The sequence below is a fragment of the Equus asinus genome, chromosome 15 (assembly GCF_041296235.1).
Source record: "Equus asinus isolate D_3611 breed Donkey chromosome 15, EquAss-T2T_v2, whole genome shotgun sequence".
Lineage (NCBI taxonomy): Eukaryota > Metazoa > Chordata > Mammalia > Perissodactyla > Equidae > Equus > Equus asinus.
The window spans coordinates 23,775,604-23,792,693 of record NC_091804.1 but is presented as its reverse complement, the minus strand read 5'-3'; the positions used below and the strand labels follow the sequence as shown (position 1 = coordinate 23,792,693).

At 60.4% G+C, this 17,090-nt stretch overlaps 1 protein-coding gene across 5 annotated transcripts in view; it reads left to right on the top strand.

Annotated features, from left to right (window-relative positions):
- NOL4L (nucleolar protein 4 like) overlaps nt 1-17,090 on the top strand; it is a 124,358-nt gene that overhangs the window by 102,129 nt on the left and 5,139 nt on the right. For all 5 annotated transcript variants that reach the window (XR_006513813.2, XM_044747961.2, XM_044747963.2 and 2 more), the window contains 5 exons: nt 8,885-9,162; nt 11,561-11,746; nt 11,824-12,015; nt 12,300-12,422; nt 12,916-13,117. Coding sequence is in view for 4 of the 5 variants with exons in the window: in XM_044747961.2 (XP_044603896.1) it covers nt 8,885-9,162; nt 11,561-11,746; nt 11,824-12,015; nt 12,300-12,422; nt 12,916-13,117 (981 nt within the window). In the remaining variant the exon portion in view is untranslated. The remainder of the gene's footprint in view (nt 1-8,884; nt 9,163-11,560; nt 11,747-11,823; nt 12,016-12,299; nt 12,423-12,915; nt 13,118-17,090) is intronic.

Genomic DNA, 17,090 nt, shown 5'->3' with positions numbered 1-17,090 from the left:
CAGCTCGGCTGCAGGTGGCACAGACAATGCTGAGCTGTCCCGGCCTCTGGCCTCCGAGGGGTGAGAAAAGCTGGGAGACAGCACCGAGAGATCCCTTTATCCCAGGAGCAGGCTGGGCCGGCACAGCCCTGGCCTTGTACAGGCTGTTGGGGTCTTAGGCACCCACAGGCCCCAGACGCCTGGTGAGGACATTAGGGCAAGACAAGCTCCGGGGCCTGAGGAGGTGAGGCTCACCTGCTGAGAAAGGGAGCGGCAGGCTCCACACATACCTAGGAGATTAGCCTGGGCCTGCTGGGCCATCGTGGAAGTCAGAGCCACCCTCAGCCCAGGACACGTGTAGACCTGGCTTCCTATTGACCCTCTGTGGAGGCAGGTTCTGCTGTGCTGGAGAAGAGGCCTGGGAGGGAGGGGTACAGGAGAGGCTTTGCCACCTCGAGCCTGTCCAAGGGCGACTTTCCTAGGAACCAGGAAGTGACTGGGGCCACGCTGGCGTCATCGCTCTGACCTAAGGACTGGGATGCAGCGAACCCAGACCGGCTTCCGGGAGGGCTGGCGGAGGGCCTGCACAGGCTCTGGGGCCCGGGCCCTGTCCCGTGAGTCATTCGCGCACACACAGTCGCCTCAAGTGGCTCTGTTTGCTCTAGGACACAGGATTTGTTTTGGGGGGCGGTGCAGTGGGCATCTCAGCTAGAGCTTTTGCACATGGAATCAGCCTTGACTTCTCGCTGCTTGGCCTGGAGGGTGGGGCCGGGGAGAATGTCAGGCCCGGGAGGACACAGACTCTGGCGGCTCCTGTTGGGAGTGGTTTCCCCTGGACGTGTTTGGCCAGTGTGTGTTGGGGGAGGGGCTGCCGGAAGGGGGGCTGTTGCAGGGGTGGGAGGCTGTCCCATAGTACAGAAGGGCAAACTGAGGCCTAGAGAAGAGCACCAGGGGCGGGTGCTCTGGGGAGTCAGGCAGCCCTGGGGCCCGTGTGGGCTCTGCCGCTCGTGCCGTGGGTCAGCCAGTGACTGGCCCCGGGAGCCTCTGGTTCTCCTCTGATGACTGCTGGAGGCAGTGGTTGTGCAAATCAGGCATGATGAGTGTGCCCAGTGCCTGACACACACTTGATGTCCACCCCACCGAAGGTGGCGCCTGTCCCCAGTGCCCTGCCGCCAGTCCTGCACCCAACTCAGACCACCTGCCCCAAGACCTGAACTGTCATCTTCGTCTTGGACACCCCTCCAGGGCCCAGGACCCCTGAGTCCCTGCACTGAGAGAAATGATTTCAGTTTTAGGGGAAACTCATGAAAATCTAGGTCTGTGCTGTCTAATACGGTAGCCACAGACGGCTGCTGGAAGGAACTCAGGCACATTGAGGTGTGCTGAATGTAAAGCACACGCTGAGTTTCAGGGACTTAGTATAAAAAAAGAATGTAAAATATGTCGGTTTTAATACAGTATTGATTACTTGTTGAAATGGTAATATTTTGGATATATTGGGTTAAATAAAATAGATTATTAAAATTCAACCCACCTGTTTCTTTTCACTTTTTAAAATATGTGGCTGCTAGAAAATTGAAAATTCCCAGTGTGGCTCACATTCTCTTTCGATTGGACCGTGCTGCTCTAGACTCTGAGGGCCCTAGACTCTGCTGGCACCTGCTTAAGGGATGTGTCACCAAAGGTCGGGCAGGAAGGCGGGTGCTGTGGGATAGAGGTGCCCGTGTCCCTGGGCTGGTGGCATTAGAGGTAAGAGTGGAGCCCTGATAGGAAGCAGGGCCCGGGCCAGGCTGCTGGGTGGAACCACAGGGCTGGAGCGGGGTGCTCAGGAGGGGCAGCTAGGCGGGCAGCCAGGGCCTGAAGGCCAGATGGCAGGGCAGGCTCCCAGTGTGTCCCCATCACCCAGGATGGTGGGATCCCAGTGGTACTGCCTTGCCCAGCTCCTCAGTGTCCCCCGTTTGACCCTGGAGCCCTCCCCCTTCCTTCCTTCCGGGAGGAAGAGCAGGGTAGCCTGCCAGGAGCCTGGTGCTCCTGGGAACTATGCATCATATAAACACGGCCCAGGCCACTGGCCTTTGTCAAAGCAGGCAGGGGCAGCCCACGTGAGGGGCACACCCCAAATGCAGAGCATGGTCAGTGCCCCGAGGCAGCAGCCCAAAGCCGCAGTGGCCGAGGAGGAGAAAGGGGCTGGCTCTTCAGACATCCAGTGGCCCGTCCTGGTGTCCACACTTTCCGGCCCATGGTGGGGCTGCTGGCTCCAGCACTCTCCCCTCCTCCTCCCCCGGTTCATCTCTTTTGTGTGTGAATTATTGATGCTTCCACCTCTCCTCTGCCTGGCTGCCGCTGTGACAGAAGCCCACGAAGGAGGGAGGCACTGCCTCCAGCAACCACACCTCTGGCCACAGAAGGCAGCCTGCACCGGGTATGCTGAGCTGGCGTGGCCACAGGCCTGGCCCATGGTCCTAGGGACGCTGGACCTTCCCACCTTGGGAGCCGGCGTGAGTCGCCCACTGGGAGAGGGTGTCACTGGCTGTGGCCCCAGAGCCCGGTGTGGCAATTGGCGGCTCTCACAGAGCTGGGCTTGTGTGGGCTGTGGGGCACTGGCGCCCACATAAGGGCATTGTTTGCTGAGGTAAAAGGGGTTTTTGTCTCCTTCTGGAGACGGGACAGAGGGAGGAACAATTTCCCCCATTCATCACTAATTCCCCCATTTGAATAGCAGCACATTGCCCCACGTTAAATAGACGGGCACACAGTCCTTCCCTGCCCGTGGGCATTCCGGGCACAGGTGGTGGGCTCTGCGTCCTGCCCCGCACCGAGCTGAGAGGCCTGGTTTGGTGGACATGTTCAGCAGGGGTGCATCCCCCGGCTGCTCCCTTGCTGCCCTGGGGCACCCTTCTCTCTGTAATTCACACAGTCACAGGTTGGGGGCAGTCTTGTCCTGCCGTCATTGTCCTGGGCCTCGGGTGGAGTGCCCATCCTGGAGGGGCCTCCTGGCACAGCAGCACAGATAAGGACCAGGTGGGGACAAGAGTCACTTCCAGCTCCAGGTCTGCGGTGGCGTCGGCCAGCACACGCCCCTGCCCGAAGAGCCGTGGCTGGAGGCCTGCACCCCTGGAAGGCCCATCTCCTGTGTGCCGTGTGCCAGGCCCTTGGTGCCCGTGGGGCCAGCTGGGTTCTTTCACAGAGTCATAAAGTGTCAGAGCCCAAGAGGGCGGCAGCGGCAACTCCCTGGACTGCAGATAAGAGGAGCCAAGGAGGCGGGCTGTGCCCAAGGTCAGGAGACGGCGAGGCCCCGCACCCACCTCCCCAGCTGGGCCCACCCGTCTTGTTCGGGCATGGGTTTGGGGGCATGTCCATGTCTCCCTTAAATTACGCTTTTTGGAGGGGATTGGGAGGAGGAAAGAATTAGAAAGGGATGGGAACCCAGCTTGCCTCAGCCCAAGTTGTCGCGGTTTCCCTCTCCCCTCTTTCCCCAGTGACGGGCGCTCTCGGGGCCAGGTGCTGTGCTAGGCCCGGGAGTGGGGCCCTGCGGCTGCCTCTCCTGTGGTTACAGCCACCTCAGGACAGACCTGGGGTTTGTGGCGGGTCCAGCCCCACGGCCCCTCCCGGGGAGGACTGTGGATGACTGAGAGCGAACCAGACACCCGTGGTGACTTAAACCTGCCTGTCAGCTAGCTTCAGTGATAAGGAAATCACTGGCTCCCATAACCAGAAAGTCGAGGGCCTTCTTTGGCTTGAGGCACAGATGGATTTGGGGGGATCCGTCTGTTCCAGCCTGTCCCCTGCATCCCCAGTGTGGCCTCCCTGCCAGGTGGGCTGAGCAGCCCCTGTGGGGGAGAGGTCGTCTTCCCACCATTTCAGCAAAAGCCTCAGACTCACTTTCATGGGTCTGTCTGGGTCAGAGGCCCATCACCGATCGCTGTGATGGGCGGTGCAGACCGTGGGGAAGCCGGGAAGACTCGGGGTGCCCTCACCAGAGGAAGGGGTGTGGTTTCTGGAGAGGCAGGAGTGATCTGGGCCCGCCCAATACAGCCCTGCCAACCCTGAGTCTGCGGGGCTGGGGCAGCTTATGGGGGGCTGGGCACAACCAGAGACACAGTATGTCAGGAGGTGATCGGTGCTCTGGAAAAAACAGGTAAAGGGGTCAGAGTGATGCAGGGGGCTGGGCAGGGAGGTCTTAGTGAGAAGGTGACCTTTAAGCAAAGCCCTGGAGGGGAGGAAATGTGCCAGAGAGATAGCTGGGGACAGAGTGTCATGAGAAGAGGGGACAGCAAGTGCAAAGGCCCGGAGCACAGCTGGACTGGGGTGACAGTGGGGGACACTGCCAAGAGTGTCTGGCTTCCACTTGGGGGTTTGAACTTAGTCCCTGCAGCTGTGGCCGGATGACAGCCACTGCCTAGGGGGCGGGTAGATGGATACAGCCCCCCACCCCCACCCCCAGCAGCTCCTCTGCCCCTGCTCGGCTCTGGGCACTTCAGCCCTCGCTCCAGGGCCTTCTCAGCATTGTCTTTTGTAGCTTCTTCCAAGGACTACTTCTTCCAAAAAGCCTTCCCTGCCTCCCTCCTGCACAGTGCAGACCCTGGGGTCCAGAGCTGGGGTCTCAATGAGGCTCTGCAGTTAGGGAGGGCTTCCCCGAGGAGGAGGAGCAGGAGGCAGTCGGGGGAGCATGGATCAAGGGCCAGAGAGCTCCCAATGCTCTCTTTGGAGCCCAGTCTCCTCTTGAACCCTCAAGTGTCTTCCTCGCCAGAGCATGAGCCTCTGGGACAGGAACCACCTTCGTCTTTTCACCGCTGTGTCCCCAGTGCCCCGCACGGGCCTGAACACTCAGTGATGTTCAAGAAAGGAAGGGATGAAGGCACGAAGAGCATCTTCCAGGTGCTGCCTCTCCCTCTTCCCCTCCCTGTGCCCACTTCAGATTTGGCACCGTGCTGGGCTGAGGGGCCCCCAGAAGCCCACGCTCCAGTCCAGGAAAGCTGTGTGTAGGAAGGAGGCGTGTTAGGAAGTGCGAAAGCGCGTGCTGGAGGCAACCGGCTTTTTTTTTTTTTTTTGGCGCCTACTCTCTATTCCAGGTATTGTCTACACTATGTAAATCCTATTTTACTGACATGGCACCCATCTTGAAAGGAGGCTGAGGCTCAAGGAGGGGAAGTGGCGTTTTCAAGGAGACACAGCCGGCATCCATCCCACTCCACAGCCCCTCTGCATTCCACCTAAAACACACGGCCTCTCCCGTCAGCAGAAAGTGGACCCCAGCTGTAGGCTGCCCCAGGGGCGGGCGGCGCCAGGCTGGCTGTGCAGGCAGGTGGTTAGCAGCCGGGTGGAGGGCGCCCTAGCAGCGTGATTGGGGTCTCAGGATCTTGTGACTCTGTCCCTGTGATGTGGGCCCTGTGTGCGGCTGGCTTTCCCTGCCCCCAGGGCAGTGTGGATGTGGGGGAGGCTTGGCCTGTGGTAAATGGTGTGGGGGCGAATGGAGCTTGTCTCCTGGGGCCCACTGGCCTGCTCAAGGTTTGGTTTTGTTTGGGGGGGGATTTTTATGGTAGAATATGTGTAACATAAAATTTGCCATTTTAACCGTTTTTATGTATACAGTTCAGGAGCATTAAGTGCGTGCACAGTGTTGTGCAATCAGCAGCGTTATTTCCAAAATAGAGTTTTCATCACCCTAAACAGAAACTCTGTATCCATGAAGCAGTGACACCCCCTCCCCCCGGCCCCTGGTGACCCTCCTGGATTTCCTGTCTCTGTGAATGTCCCTGTGCTGGAGACTGCGTAGAAGCGGACTCGCGCAATATTTGTCCTGTCGTGCCTGGCTTATTTTACTTAATGTGCTGTTTTCACAGTTCATCCATGTGGTAGCATGCATCAGAATTTCATTCCTTTTTATGCCTAAATAATATTCCATCACACGGATAGACCCCGTTTTATTTATCTGGCAAAGTCTTTCAAAATGTAAACAATGAAAGTCAGTCACAACATTTTAAAATCTGGATATTTACATAATGGTGCAGATTTCTACTTTCTCCTAAAAACTTGGAGTGCATGGCCTGGTGCCTCACGGGTCCCATCTGCCCAGCTCCTTCCCTTACCAGACAGGGGTGGCATCTGAGGAGTGGGGGCGGTGCCACCACTGCAGCCAGCACCTGTGGCTCCCTGGCTGGGCAGCTCAGGTGCACAGCCCTGGGGCATTGGCAGCTCAAGAGTCTGGGCCGCCCACCTGGGCTCCTGAGCTGGGAGGGGCCCAGGAACACCTGCCTGTGCATCCTCACAGCACCCAGGCCTCCTACAGGCTCACGCCTGGGGAGGCACAGGCCAAGGGGGTCCTTCCTCCTGGGAGAAAACCTGGTCGGGGAGGCAGGTGGTTGGGGTGCCACCTCTGGGCCCGTGCTGAGGGCAGTGATGGTTGGCTCCCTGTGTGCCAGGCGTAGTGCCCATTGACCCTCCTAGGAACCCCTCCTTCCAGAGGAGGAAGACATGGCCCTCCCAGGTCAAGCAAGTGGCCTGTTACAGGTGGTGCCGGGTGTGAAGTCACACCTGCAAGGTGGGCTAAGAATGGGCACCTGGTGGAGCTGAGAGGCGCTCAGACCAGGAGCCAGTATGTTGTCTGTCCAGCCTTGCAGCTCCTCGGTCCCAGCAGAGGCTCCTGAACCTCAGGTGTGGGGACTTCTCCAGGAACACGCCCTGCCCTGGTGGGAGGTGGGCAGCTCTCAGGACCGCCCCTGGGCCAGGTGCAGGAGGCATGAAGTATCCCTAGGAGGGGCTGGCACCTGCCAGGGTCGGGGCTGTGAGGCCCTCCTTCCTAGGGACAGCGGAGGAAGGAGGCCTGCTCTGAGGAGGCAGCGCTGAGCCAGGTTAACTAAAGTTTACTGAGCTGGAAGCAACAGGGCAGGCAGACAGCAGAGCCCAAGCAGAGGCCTGGAGAAGTGAGGTACAAGGGTGGCCAGTATAGTGGGACCTGGGCTGAGGGGAGGCTGCAGAGGTCATAGCACCAAGAACACAGCAGGCAGAAGTCTGGACTCTTATTCAGTGGGCTGTGGGGAAGAGAAGAGTGGTGATTAGGCTGGTGCTGGAAGAGCGGGGCGTGGAGACAGGACTGTGACCAAGGGGAGCTGGTGTGCTGAAGAAGGTCAGCCAAGGAGGCTGGTTGGGGGTGGATGGAGGGAACAGCGTGGTTTGGCAAGTTGGAGGGCAGTTGGTGGCCCATTCATTTTCCTTGTGGTTCTGTACTGTGCTCTGTTGCCCCAGGAGGCTGGACCTTGGTGGTTGTCACTACTTCATTTCCCAGCCTGGGACCCCGCCAGCACGTAGTAGGTGCTCAGTAAATACTGCTGGGTAATTTGTTCATTTCACAAACATGTAGATTAGTCGCTGGAGATACTGTCAGAAGAAAACCAGACCTATCTGTGATAGAGGAAGAGGGGCTGGGCAGGGAGGTCCCAGAGGTAGGGCGGCCGCAGGCCTGGACTCTAGGGTGTAGCTGAGCAAAGGTGGAGCTGTGGGGCGGTTTCCGCAGAGCCTGGAGCTGCCCTGCAGGAGGATGGAGGGAGCGATGGCTGCCCAGAGGAAGAGGAGGAGAGGAAGAGAGGCGGCTTGGCCCAGGAGACCTGCGGCAGCCCGGCAGAGGGGGAGGGGTGCCGCTGCGCGAGGCCTTTCCCATCCCCCTCTGCCTAGGGCCCGGGCTGCTTGACGGGCAACCTGGCCCCGCCCCCGGGCAGGCGGGAGGCCAGCGATTGGTTGAGGCGCTAGAGCCGCTCGGTCGCCATGGGGACGCTCCGGAGGCGCGCGTGCCCAGTGCCCAGCACCAGGGACTAAATCTTCATAATCTGCCGACTGGGAGGTTGGGGGTGGGGTCGTGTGCGACCCTGGCCTGGGGGAAGGGGCTGCCTGGGATGCGGTCTGGGCTCCCTGTGGCCGCCCCTCCCCCAGCCGCTCTGGGTGCAGGTGCAGAACCGGCAACCACGCGGTACTCACCTGACAGTGACCTGGGGAGCTTGAGTGTGGCTTCAGCCTCTGCGCTCTCCGCTGATCAAGCAGGAGGCTGGGGCGGGGTGAGGGAGAGGGCCCTGGAATTTATCTGAAAATGTCTAGCCCCGTAGTTAAAGTTTGTCTTCCCGGATCCCCCAGGCAATGCTGTGCTCTCCGCAGCAGGGGGCGCCCTCGGCAGAGCTTTGTTGGACTGTCACCTCAGGAAAGCAGGATGACCCATTGAGGTGCAGGAGGTGCAGACCCCAAACCCTGCAGCCTTGGCTCCCGGTGTCCAAGGCCACGTGGTCATGCACAGAGGGCAGATGGAGGGGTTGCCGTGTCTGTGCACAGGCTGCAGGATTGGGCTGGGCCTGCTTGCAGGAGGGAGCGGGTAAGGGGGGGAGGGGGGATCACAATGGAGCCATCCCTCCCTCCTCAGGCAATGGAAGGAGAGATTGGAGGGCCTGCTGTGGGCAGGGGGTTCTGTGGGGAGAGCGTCTGAAGGGACAAGGCAGTGGGGAGCCAGGCCCCAAGCAGCCTCTGGGGTGTCCAGAGGCCCCTGGCAGGCAGCAGCCGGGTCGGACTTGAGGCCGCAGCCGCTCACTCCAGACTGTCGAAGCCGGGCCTCTCATGAGCCTGGATGTGGCGTTTGTGGGTGTGGAGTGCAGGAGACCACCACACCCTGCCCACTCTGCGACCACTCTGCTCCTGATGGCCCCAGCTTCTGGCAGAGGGACCCTGCCCCCACCTGTGGCTAGGGCAGGGCTAGCATCTTGGAGCCTCTCAGGGGGACAGCAGTGCTCACCTCCAACACAGGGATGCTTGTGAGGGTGACACTGGGCAGGTACTCCCTGTCACTGCTGTGGCCACGATAGCCCGGGGGGGCTTGGGGCACAGCAGGTGCTGGGATGGGGCCTCACGCCCAGACCTCTTGTTCCAGACGACTCCTCCTCCGAGAGTGGCAGTGGCAATGGCTCCTCCACCCTGAACCCGTCCACGTCGAGCAGCACGCAGGGTGACCCTGCCTTCCCTGAGATGAATGGCAACGGCGCTGTGGCCCCCATGGACTTCACCGCCACCTCCGAGGATCAGCCCATTAACCTGTGCGACAAGCTCCCGCCGGGCACAGCACTTGGCACGCCTTCCTACCCCTCGGACAGCTGCGGCACGGACGGACTGCGGAGCCGCGTCAAGTACGGGGTGAAGACCACCCCTGAGGTGTGTGGGGCTGCAGGCCCCGCTGCGCCGCACGCCTGTTTCTTCCTGTACGCGTCAGGGTTGTGTGAGGCTGAGAGGAAATTGTATGTGCTCGGAGTTGTGACACCAAGTCCAGGGTGGTAGCCGTGGCTGCTGTGCTGTCACTTTCTTGGGGAGGCTCTGGAATGGGAGAGCACTCCGTGTGTCACCCTGAGCAAGGCCCTCACTCCTCTGAGCCTGTGTCCACATCTGAGGAGTGGGGTTGATGACCCCTGACTTAGTAGAGTTGGTGGGTGACGTGTGGCCTGTCCCCTTCCACCCCCAGAACAGAGTCTGCCACGAGTAACAGCAGAGAGTAGCCGCATTCAGCAGGGGCCCCGGGTCTCACGTTTCCTGGCTGCTCTGCATGCCTGTCTCCGTTTTACAGATGGTGCAGAAAAGGGTGAGGCCTTTGTGTGAGGCCACAGGCATATGGATGTGCGAAACTCAACAGAACAGGCTGACGGAGTGGGCGCGGGATGGGCAGGGCAGGCCCCCACCATTGGCACGCCCCTTGCTCTCTGGGGCCTCCCTCTCACTTCTGCAAGCTGCTGCTGGGCCCATGAACCCTCCTGGGAGCATTTTCCCCTGTCAGGGCTGGGGGCCAGAGGTGCCTTCTTGGAGCCCTGCTCCCTGGGCCGTTTTCTCTTCTGCAAGAGAGGTGGTGCCGGTGCTTGCCTCTGATGGCATGTCTCATGGGAGAGTTCGGTACAAATGGATGGGTGTTCAGTTGTTGGTATGTGTCTGAGCTCAGGCCATGGAGAGGTACTGGCCAGGGTCCAACCTTCCCCTCTTTGACTGGGTCCAAGAGGCAGGCATAGCTGCGTCCGCAGTGAGCCGACACTGGAGAGAGTAAGTTTGCCATCACGGCCTCAGGCCACGTGTGTGGGCCAAGGAAGTAAGATGGGAGTCTAAACGCCACCAACAGCCCATATCTTATAGGTTCTCTGTCTCTGTCTCCTCTGACCCTGGCAGAGGATTGGCTAGGGAGCAGCTTGGGAGTGTGACTGGCCCAGGGCCCAGGAGGTATTTTGACTTCCTTTGCAAGGCTGGCATGACCCAGCACGAGGCTGCAGGACCTGGGCATCCCTGCCCCTTTTACTTTCTTTCTAGTTTTATTGAGAATAGTTGACATACCTCACCTGCCCCTTTTAAAATGCCTATGTATGGATCAAGAGATGGGCACTAGGCCAGGGGCCCTGAGAAGGCTGACCCCCATGGGCACGGTCACAGGGTGGCAGCCACTGTGGGATCAGGCACCAGTCAATGTCCATCTTATCCGTTTGTTCACCAAGAAGAGCTGTGATCCCCTCTGGGCTGCCACGTGGCCACATCACAGAGTGTGACCTGCTGCTCTTTGTTTCCTGGGCCTGACTGCTAGATGCCCGCCTCCTTGAGGGCAGAGAGGGTACCACCAGGACGCTGCTAGTCAGGATCCCAATGAGTGAAGTCAGGACTCACCAAAAGCACAAACTTCCTAAAAGGCAGATGACAGTGGTCCTCAGAGAACCTTCCTCAGAGAGCACGTGTGCCCCGAGGGCAAGGGGCAGGAGATAGGGCAGGTGGGAACTGAGCCATAAAGGGTAACAGAGGTGGAGAGAAGTGGGGAAGTGCATTCCAAGGGGAGATGGGGGAAGGGGCTGTTCCAGGAGGCGCGCATGGGGCGGAGTAGAGGGCTGGGCCCTCTTCTCTGCTATAGGATGGGATGACTGCCCTGTGGGCCGGGCCTGAGCCCCTCTCCCCCTTTCTACACACTCAGTCTGCATTGGCACTCAGGGCATCATCCAGGGGGCAGTGGCAGACAGGAGAACCCCGGCCCCAGGAGCTTTGGGAAAGTGCTTTGCCTGATGGATCTGTCGCCTTGGCTGGTTCCCTCTCCCAGCCCATCTGTCCCTCCTCCCTGGCAGACAGCACACTTGCCACTTTTGTGACAGCTCAGGTGTCAACCCGGGGTTGCAGTCCCTTAGGTATCAGGGAGGAAAACCCCAAAGCCAGAACAGATCTCGGCACAACCAGAAGAGGTGGGCTGGTGGCGGGAACCCTTTCTGTGGCTGTCTTTCCCTCACACAATGTGGCAGGTGCTGGCACGGGCACCACTGTAGAGTAAACCGCCCACACCCCCCACTTAGTGCCTCTGGGGCACCGGGCCTCTGCATGCTGTCACGAGCAGGCCTTCCTACTGCTGCCCAGGGAGGGGGGTGGGAGCGTTGCTGTCCCATTTTACAGATGAAGCGGGAGGTGAAGGTGCCTTGCTCGGGCCGTGCAGCTGTGGCTTACATGGCAGCTGGGTATGCTCACCATCCCAGGCCCCAAGCTCGCCGTGGCCTGTTAGAGGCCAAAAGAGGGCCTGGCCTGACCTCTGTCACTGGCCTTCTCTCAGTCCCCCCCCTATAGCTCTGGGAGCTACGATTCCATCAAAACTGAGGTCAGTGGCTGCCCTGAGGACCTGACGGTGGGCCGGGCCCCCACAGCAGATGATGACGACGATGACCACGACGACCATGAGGACAATGACAAGATGAATGACTCTGAGGGCATGGACCCTGAGCGCCTCAAGGCCTTCAACGTGAGCGCCAGCAAGGGACGGGCGGGGCCGGGCGCACAGCCAGGGCCAGCCCTTCCCACAGCCCATGTCTCCCACAGATGTTTGTGCGGCTCTTTGTGGATGAGAATCTGGACCGCATGGTGCCCATCTCCAAGCAGCCCAAGGAGAAGATCCAGGCCATCATTGAGTCCTGCAGCCGGCAGTTCCCCGAGTTCCAGGAGCGGGCCCGCAAGCGCATTCGCACGTACCTCAAGTCCTGCCGTCGCATGAAGAAGAACGGCATGGAGATGGTGAGCCCCCTTCCCTATGCTCACCACTGACCTCCAGCGCACTCCTGGGATTCCTGGGCATCCTCTGGCCGGACACTTTAGCTCCCAGTGCCCCTGGAAGCAGGCACCGTGAGCCCTGTTTCACAGAGGAGGGAACTGAGGCCCAGAAAGATTGCACAGCTCCCTAGAAAACAGCGCCAGAGCCCAAACCCCAGCCCTGCACCACCCACCTCTGGGGCAGGGTCTCTGTGCAAGCCCAGGGCCCTGTAAGCCCAACACTGGCCCCCTCCCTGTTCTGCCTGCAGACCAGACCCACACCTCCCCACCTGACCTCGGCCATGGCAGAAAACATCCTGGCAGCTGCCTGTGAGAGCGAGACAAGAAAAGCAGCCAAAAGGATGCGCCTGGAGATCTACCAGTCCTCGCAGGTACTGCTCGCTGCCAGCCGCTGTCAGGGGTGTCCCTCCCGGGCAGGCGGGCAGGCTGGGGTGGGAGGGTGGTCATCAATCATTCCAAAGACACCCCGCTGGCCCGCCCAGCAGGGCAGAGGAGCAGGGAGGGTGGTCCTCGGACAGGGGGGTGGGGAGGGAGTCACCATGGGGAGAGCTGAGGGTAGGTGGGGAAAGTTGCATGATCACAAAGGCCCTGCAGACCTAGGGAGTCTGGACTTCATCCCGAGCTGGGAGGGCCCTGAGAGTGTTTATGGCTGAGCAGGAACAGCTCAACTCTGCCCCACAGAGAGATGAGCCGAGAGGGGAAGGTGCTGGGCAAGGCAACCAGGGACAAGGAGCAGAGAGTCCCACAGGTCACAGCGCTGGGTCTCAGGAACTCTGGGACCACAGCCTTCATCCACCTCCATCCAGGGACAGTGGTCGGGCCTCCTGCCCCTGTGGTTCCCCAGCGCCTCCCTCCCCTCTGCAGGACGAGCCCGTAGCCCTGGACAAGCAGCATTCCCGCGACTCCGCAGCCATCACCCACTCCACCTACTCACTGCCAGCCTCCTCCTACTCCCAGGACCCCGTGTACGTCAATGGCGGCCTCAACTACAGTTACCGCGGGTACGGGGCCTTGGGCAGCAACCTGCAGCCCCCTGCCTCCCTCCAGACAGGAAATCACAGTAACGGTGAGTGCGCGAGACCGGTGGGCGCTCTCGTCCCTCAGCAGTGCACCGCGGCCGTGGGACCCGGCGGGGCAGGTCAAGAAGTAGATGCCAGCAGGAAACGGGACTCCTTCGTGGCCCAGCGACCTCCCCCATCTCATAATTTAGCCAGTCCTTAGATGGGAAGGCAAGAGGGCTTCAGCTGGTTAGCACAAGCAGCTCCCACTCCTTCTCGCCTCTGAGGGCTCGCTCCCGGGCTCCTTTTGTGGCACTGCTGGGCCTCGCCCCACTTCGCTCCCCCATAGGCCGCTGGGAGCACTGAGTTTCAGCCAGGCCTGCACTCTGCCCGGGTGGCATCTTCCCCATAGCCCGTGTTACCCTCAGTGACCAAGGCGCAGCGAGATGGTTGCTGGCTCAGGTCATGCAGAGTGGGCCCCGGCCGCAGCTCGTGGCCTCACTTGTGAGGGGACGGTTCTTTCACCCACTGCGGCCTCAGCCTCCGCCCCGGCGGTGTGGAGCCCCCTATAGGTCACCGGGGGCAGTGGCTTGCTGTCTCCCGGCTCCACCCCTGTAAGCTGGGGACTCCCAAGGTGCTCCTGTCCCTCTTCCCGGGTGACTCTGGTACAGCCGGGCCACAGAGCAGTGCTGGAGAATCAGTCCCCAGAAAGACAGGTTCCCCTGTGGAGTTGGGTGCTGCCCTGAGTGGGGACTGGAGTGGTGACCTCCGGCCTGTTCACCCTGAGCCCGGGGTGGGCAGTAGCAGGGGAAGAGTGGGCTCCGACAGTGGGCCATAGCGGTGGCCTCGGGGAGCTGGTGGGGACGGGAGGTGACCTCAGGGCCTCCTGGGTCAGGCCCTTAGATATTGTTCTGTGTGCAGCGGGAGCCACACTCCTGTGCGGCACGTTTCTAAGCCGAGGAGGCCGTGAACATGCCCCGTCTGCCCTTGTGGTGAGGAGACTTCACAGGGAGGCAGGAGGCAGGGGCAGTGTGCTGTAGGGTCATTCAGGGGCGAGAGGTGGAGCGAGCGTGATAGCAGCTTGCTGAGTGGGAAGGTGCTGCCCGCAGGCCAGGGCACCCTGGTTCTGGGTCTCTGCTGGACAGGCCTGAGAATTCCTCTCCAGCCCTCGTCCTTGTTCCTGGCCAGCGAGGGAGGGGGCTGGTCCCTACCCTTGGCAGAAACTCCAGGTACCCTCTGCTCACCTTGCCCCTATCACCTGAAAGTATGTGCAGGTCCCTGGAAGATTCCTCCCCAGGCTTAACTTCTCATCCCTTCCTAATGCCTCTTAACCTAAAATAAGAGGCTGCCTGGCCCTAATCCCCGAGGCTGAGGCCAGAGTGGCCAGCCACAGCGAGGGGGGAATGGCTGTCCCAGGCAGGCTGCTTTCCTTCCAGGAAGAAGTGCCATCTGCCAGCCCTACTGCATGAAGACAGGTCCCAGGGCAGGCAGGCTAGAACCCCTGTTGCACACAGGGAGTCTGGGGCCCCCTCCTTCCCAGGCAGCAGGCCAGGGTGCTGAGCCCCTTCTGAGCCATGTAGGTGGCCTGGCTCAGAGCTGCAGCTCGGCCCCTCTGAGGGCATTGGGCCTGCTGCACTCCCCACCCTGTTCACACCTGCAGAGAGCCTTGGAGGGAGGCCGCTGGCTCTGCCCCTGCACTGCCCGGGGTCTCGGTCTCCTGTCTGTGAGCAGGTTCCTGGTTCTGGAACCCTGGTTCCTTAGAGGTGGGTGGTGAGTCACTGAGGGAGAGATCAGCTCATTTACCTCCTCGTCTCGGGCAGTGTATGTCCTCTGAGCACTGGGTTTGAGTCCAGCCGTGGGAGGAAAATGACAGCAGTTGCGTGGCTGCAGGGACTCAGTCCCGCTGCCCTCCCCAGCAGCAGCCCTTTAAGTGATGCTCCAGTCAGTTCGGTGCCTTGGTTGGGCAGCTGCATGAGCGGCTCAGAGCTCCTCACGTGCTCATTAGGTTGTCCTCTGGAGATGCACATCAGCTTAGATAGGACGGGGCTCTGCCTGTCTTGCCTGGAGTACTGAGCAACTCGTGCCCACTCCTGTCCCTCCAGCAACCATCCGCCTGTAATCAGAACCTGAGGGAGGATGGCTCCAGATCAGATTGGCTGCAGGAAACAGGGACAGTCTCCTTTCTAGGCTGCTGCTACAACCCAGGAGAGACAGAAGGACAGCTCTGAACACAGGGGTGAAGAGGACAGACTTGGGGACTGAGGGAGGAAAGAGAGGAAGCCCAGGGCCGGCTCATACCAACTGTGGCAGGTGGCTCCAATCTTCCTCTGCCGTCCCCAAGCGTTGTCCAGAAGGGACCAGGAGCTGCCCCAGAGGGAACCAAACCTCCCCCCACCACACCCCCAGGTCCAGCCCATGAAGCATCCAGGAGACAGCAGAGGCACCCCTGCTCCCAGCGTGTCCCGGTAGCCCATTTGGCCACCACCATGGGAGTCAGCCACCTGCTTGGCTGCTGTTTCCAGCACTTCACAGCCCCATTCCTTCCTTCCGCGTTTCGTTTTAACAGACTTAACTGTTCCCTTGACTCTCAGTTCCAAGGATCTTCCTTAACAAGTTTCTAGGACCACCTTCTTGAAGTCCATGTTCTCTGGTTAGAGAGGAAATAACCCACGTGACAAATCGTCCCATCTCAGTTTCCAACTTCCTTCCTCATCCGGAGGCTGCACCAGCTCCCTTTTAGCAGCAGCCAAGTTTTCATAATTTCTCCCAAGATGTTACTTCTGATCTAGATGTCTCCAGTGACAAGAGCTTGTCCAACTCTCTTTAGAGCAGCCTAAAAATTGCCACTGTAGATGCAATCACGAGTGAAACCGCTATCAGAACCCAGAGCGTGGTGGGGAGCTGGCTGATAATGGAGAGCAGCCCACACGCCCCGTAAAGTCACCTCTGCATCCGGGAGGTGGGGGAAGGCAGGCGGAGTTGGGTCAGAGAAGGCCTCCCTAACTAAGGAAGCCCAGGCTCCCACACCCCCGATCCTCTCTTCTTTGGCTGTCTTCTTGCTGAACACCTTGAAAGAATGCTTTTCAAATTCTAGGAGCTTCCATGTCTTCTGGGAGCCTATTCAGAAAGCCCCAAAGCCCTTTCCCGTGGGCCTCCCGCAGGCTGAGGCGCCCTTACACTGACAGCCCCTGGCACGGCTCAGCCCCACAGTGGCCTCCTCGCATTGCAGATGAGGGGTCTGAGGCTCAGTGGAGCTGAAGAGCTGCCTGTGGGGTGGCACAGCAGGCCTCGTGTCCAGGCTCGCTGACTCCAAAGCCAGCTGTCCATGCTATAGAGCTGGTTGGGAAAGGCAGAGAGGAGACAGAGCCTGGTCCCCCCCACCCCCCACACCCCTGGAACGTTTCAGAAGACTCCAGGCTCTCTCCTTGCTGCCACCCACTGGGGGCAAAGGGGAGATGATTTCCCTAGACAGACCTCTGGGTCCCGTCTTGCCTGTTCTGACCCTCACGCACCTACCCCACATGCCCTCCTGTCCTGGTGTTAACTGTTAACCTCACTTGGGCACAAAAGACCCCTTCAGAGTAAGGAGGATTCGAGGTGCTGCGGCGCACCAGAGAAGTCTGCACCCCCAGCACCCTCCTGCACGTGCACCTCCAGCCGCGCTCCTGCAGGTGGCCGGCCGGCACGGTGGGGCTGGTGTGGTGGCCCCGACGTCTTCCGCACAGCCCAGTGGGGCAGCCGGCCTCTTGTTCTCCTCTAGCTGGACAGAGTCCCTTCCTTGTCTGAGCACACGCATGGGTCTTTCTTTTCCTGAGCTTCTGGGGCTCCACTGTGGAGTCAGGGCTTTCTCTCCTGGGGGTGTCGGGCCCCTGCCTCCCTGCTGTGTCTGGAACACCCTCTCCTCTGACTGACAGCTGCCCTGTCAGGGGAGGACCCGCAGACACACCTGTGCCGTCCACCAGACACGCCAACAGCCTGTCTTACGGGCCTCGGCCCACACTTCCGTCAGGGACCACCAGTTCCCGTTCCAGCTCGGCTCAC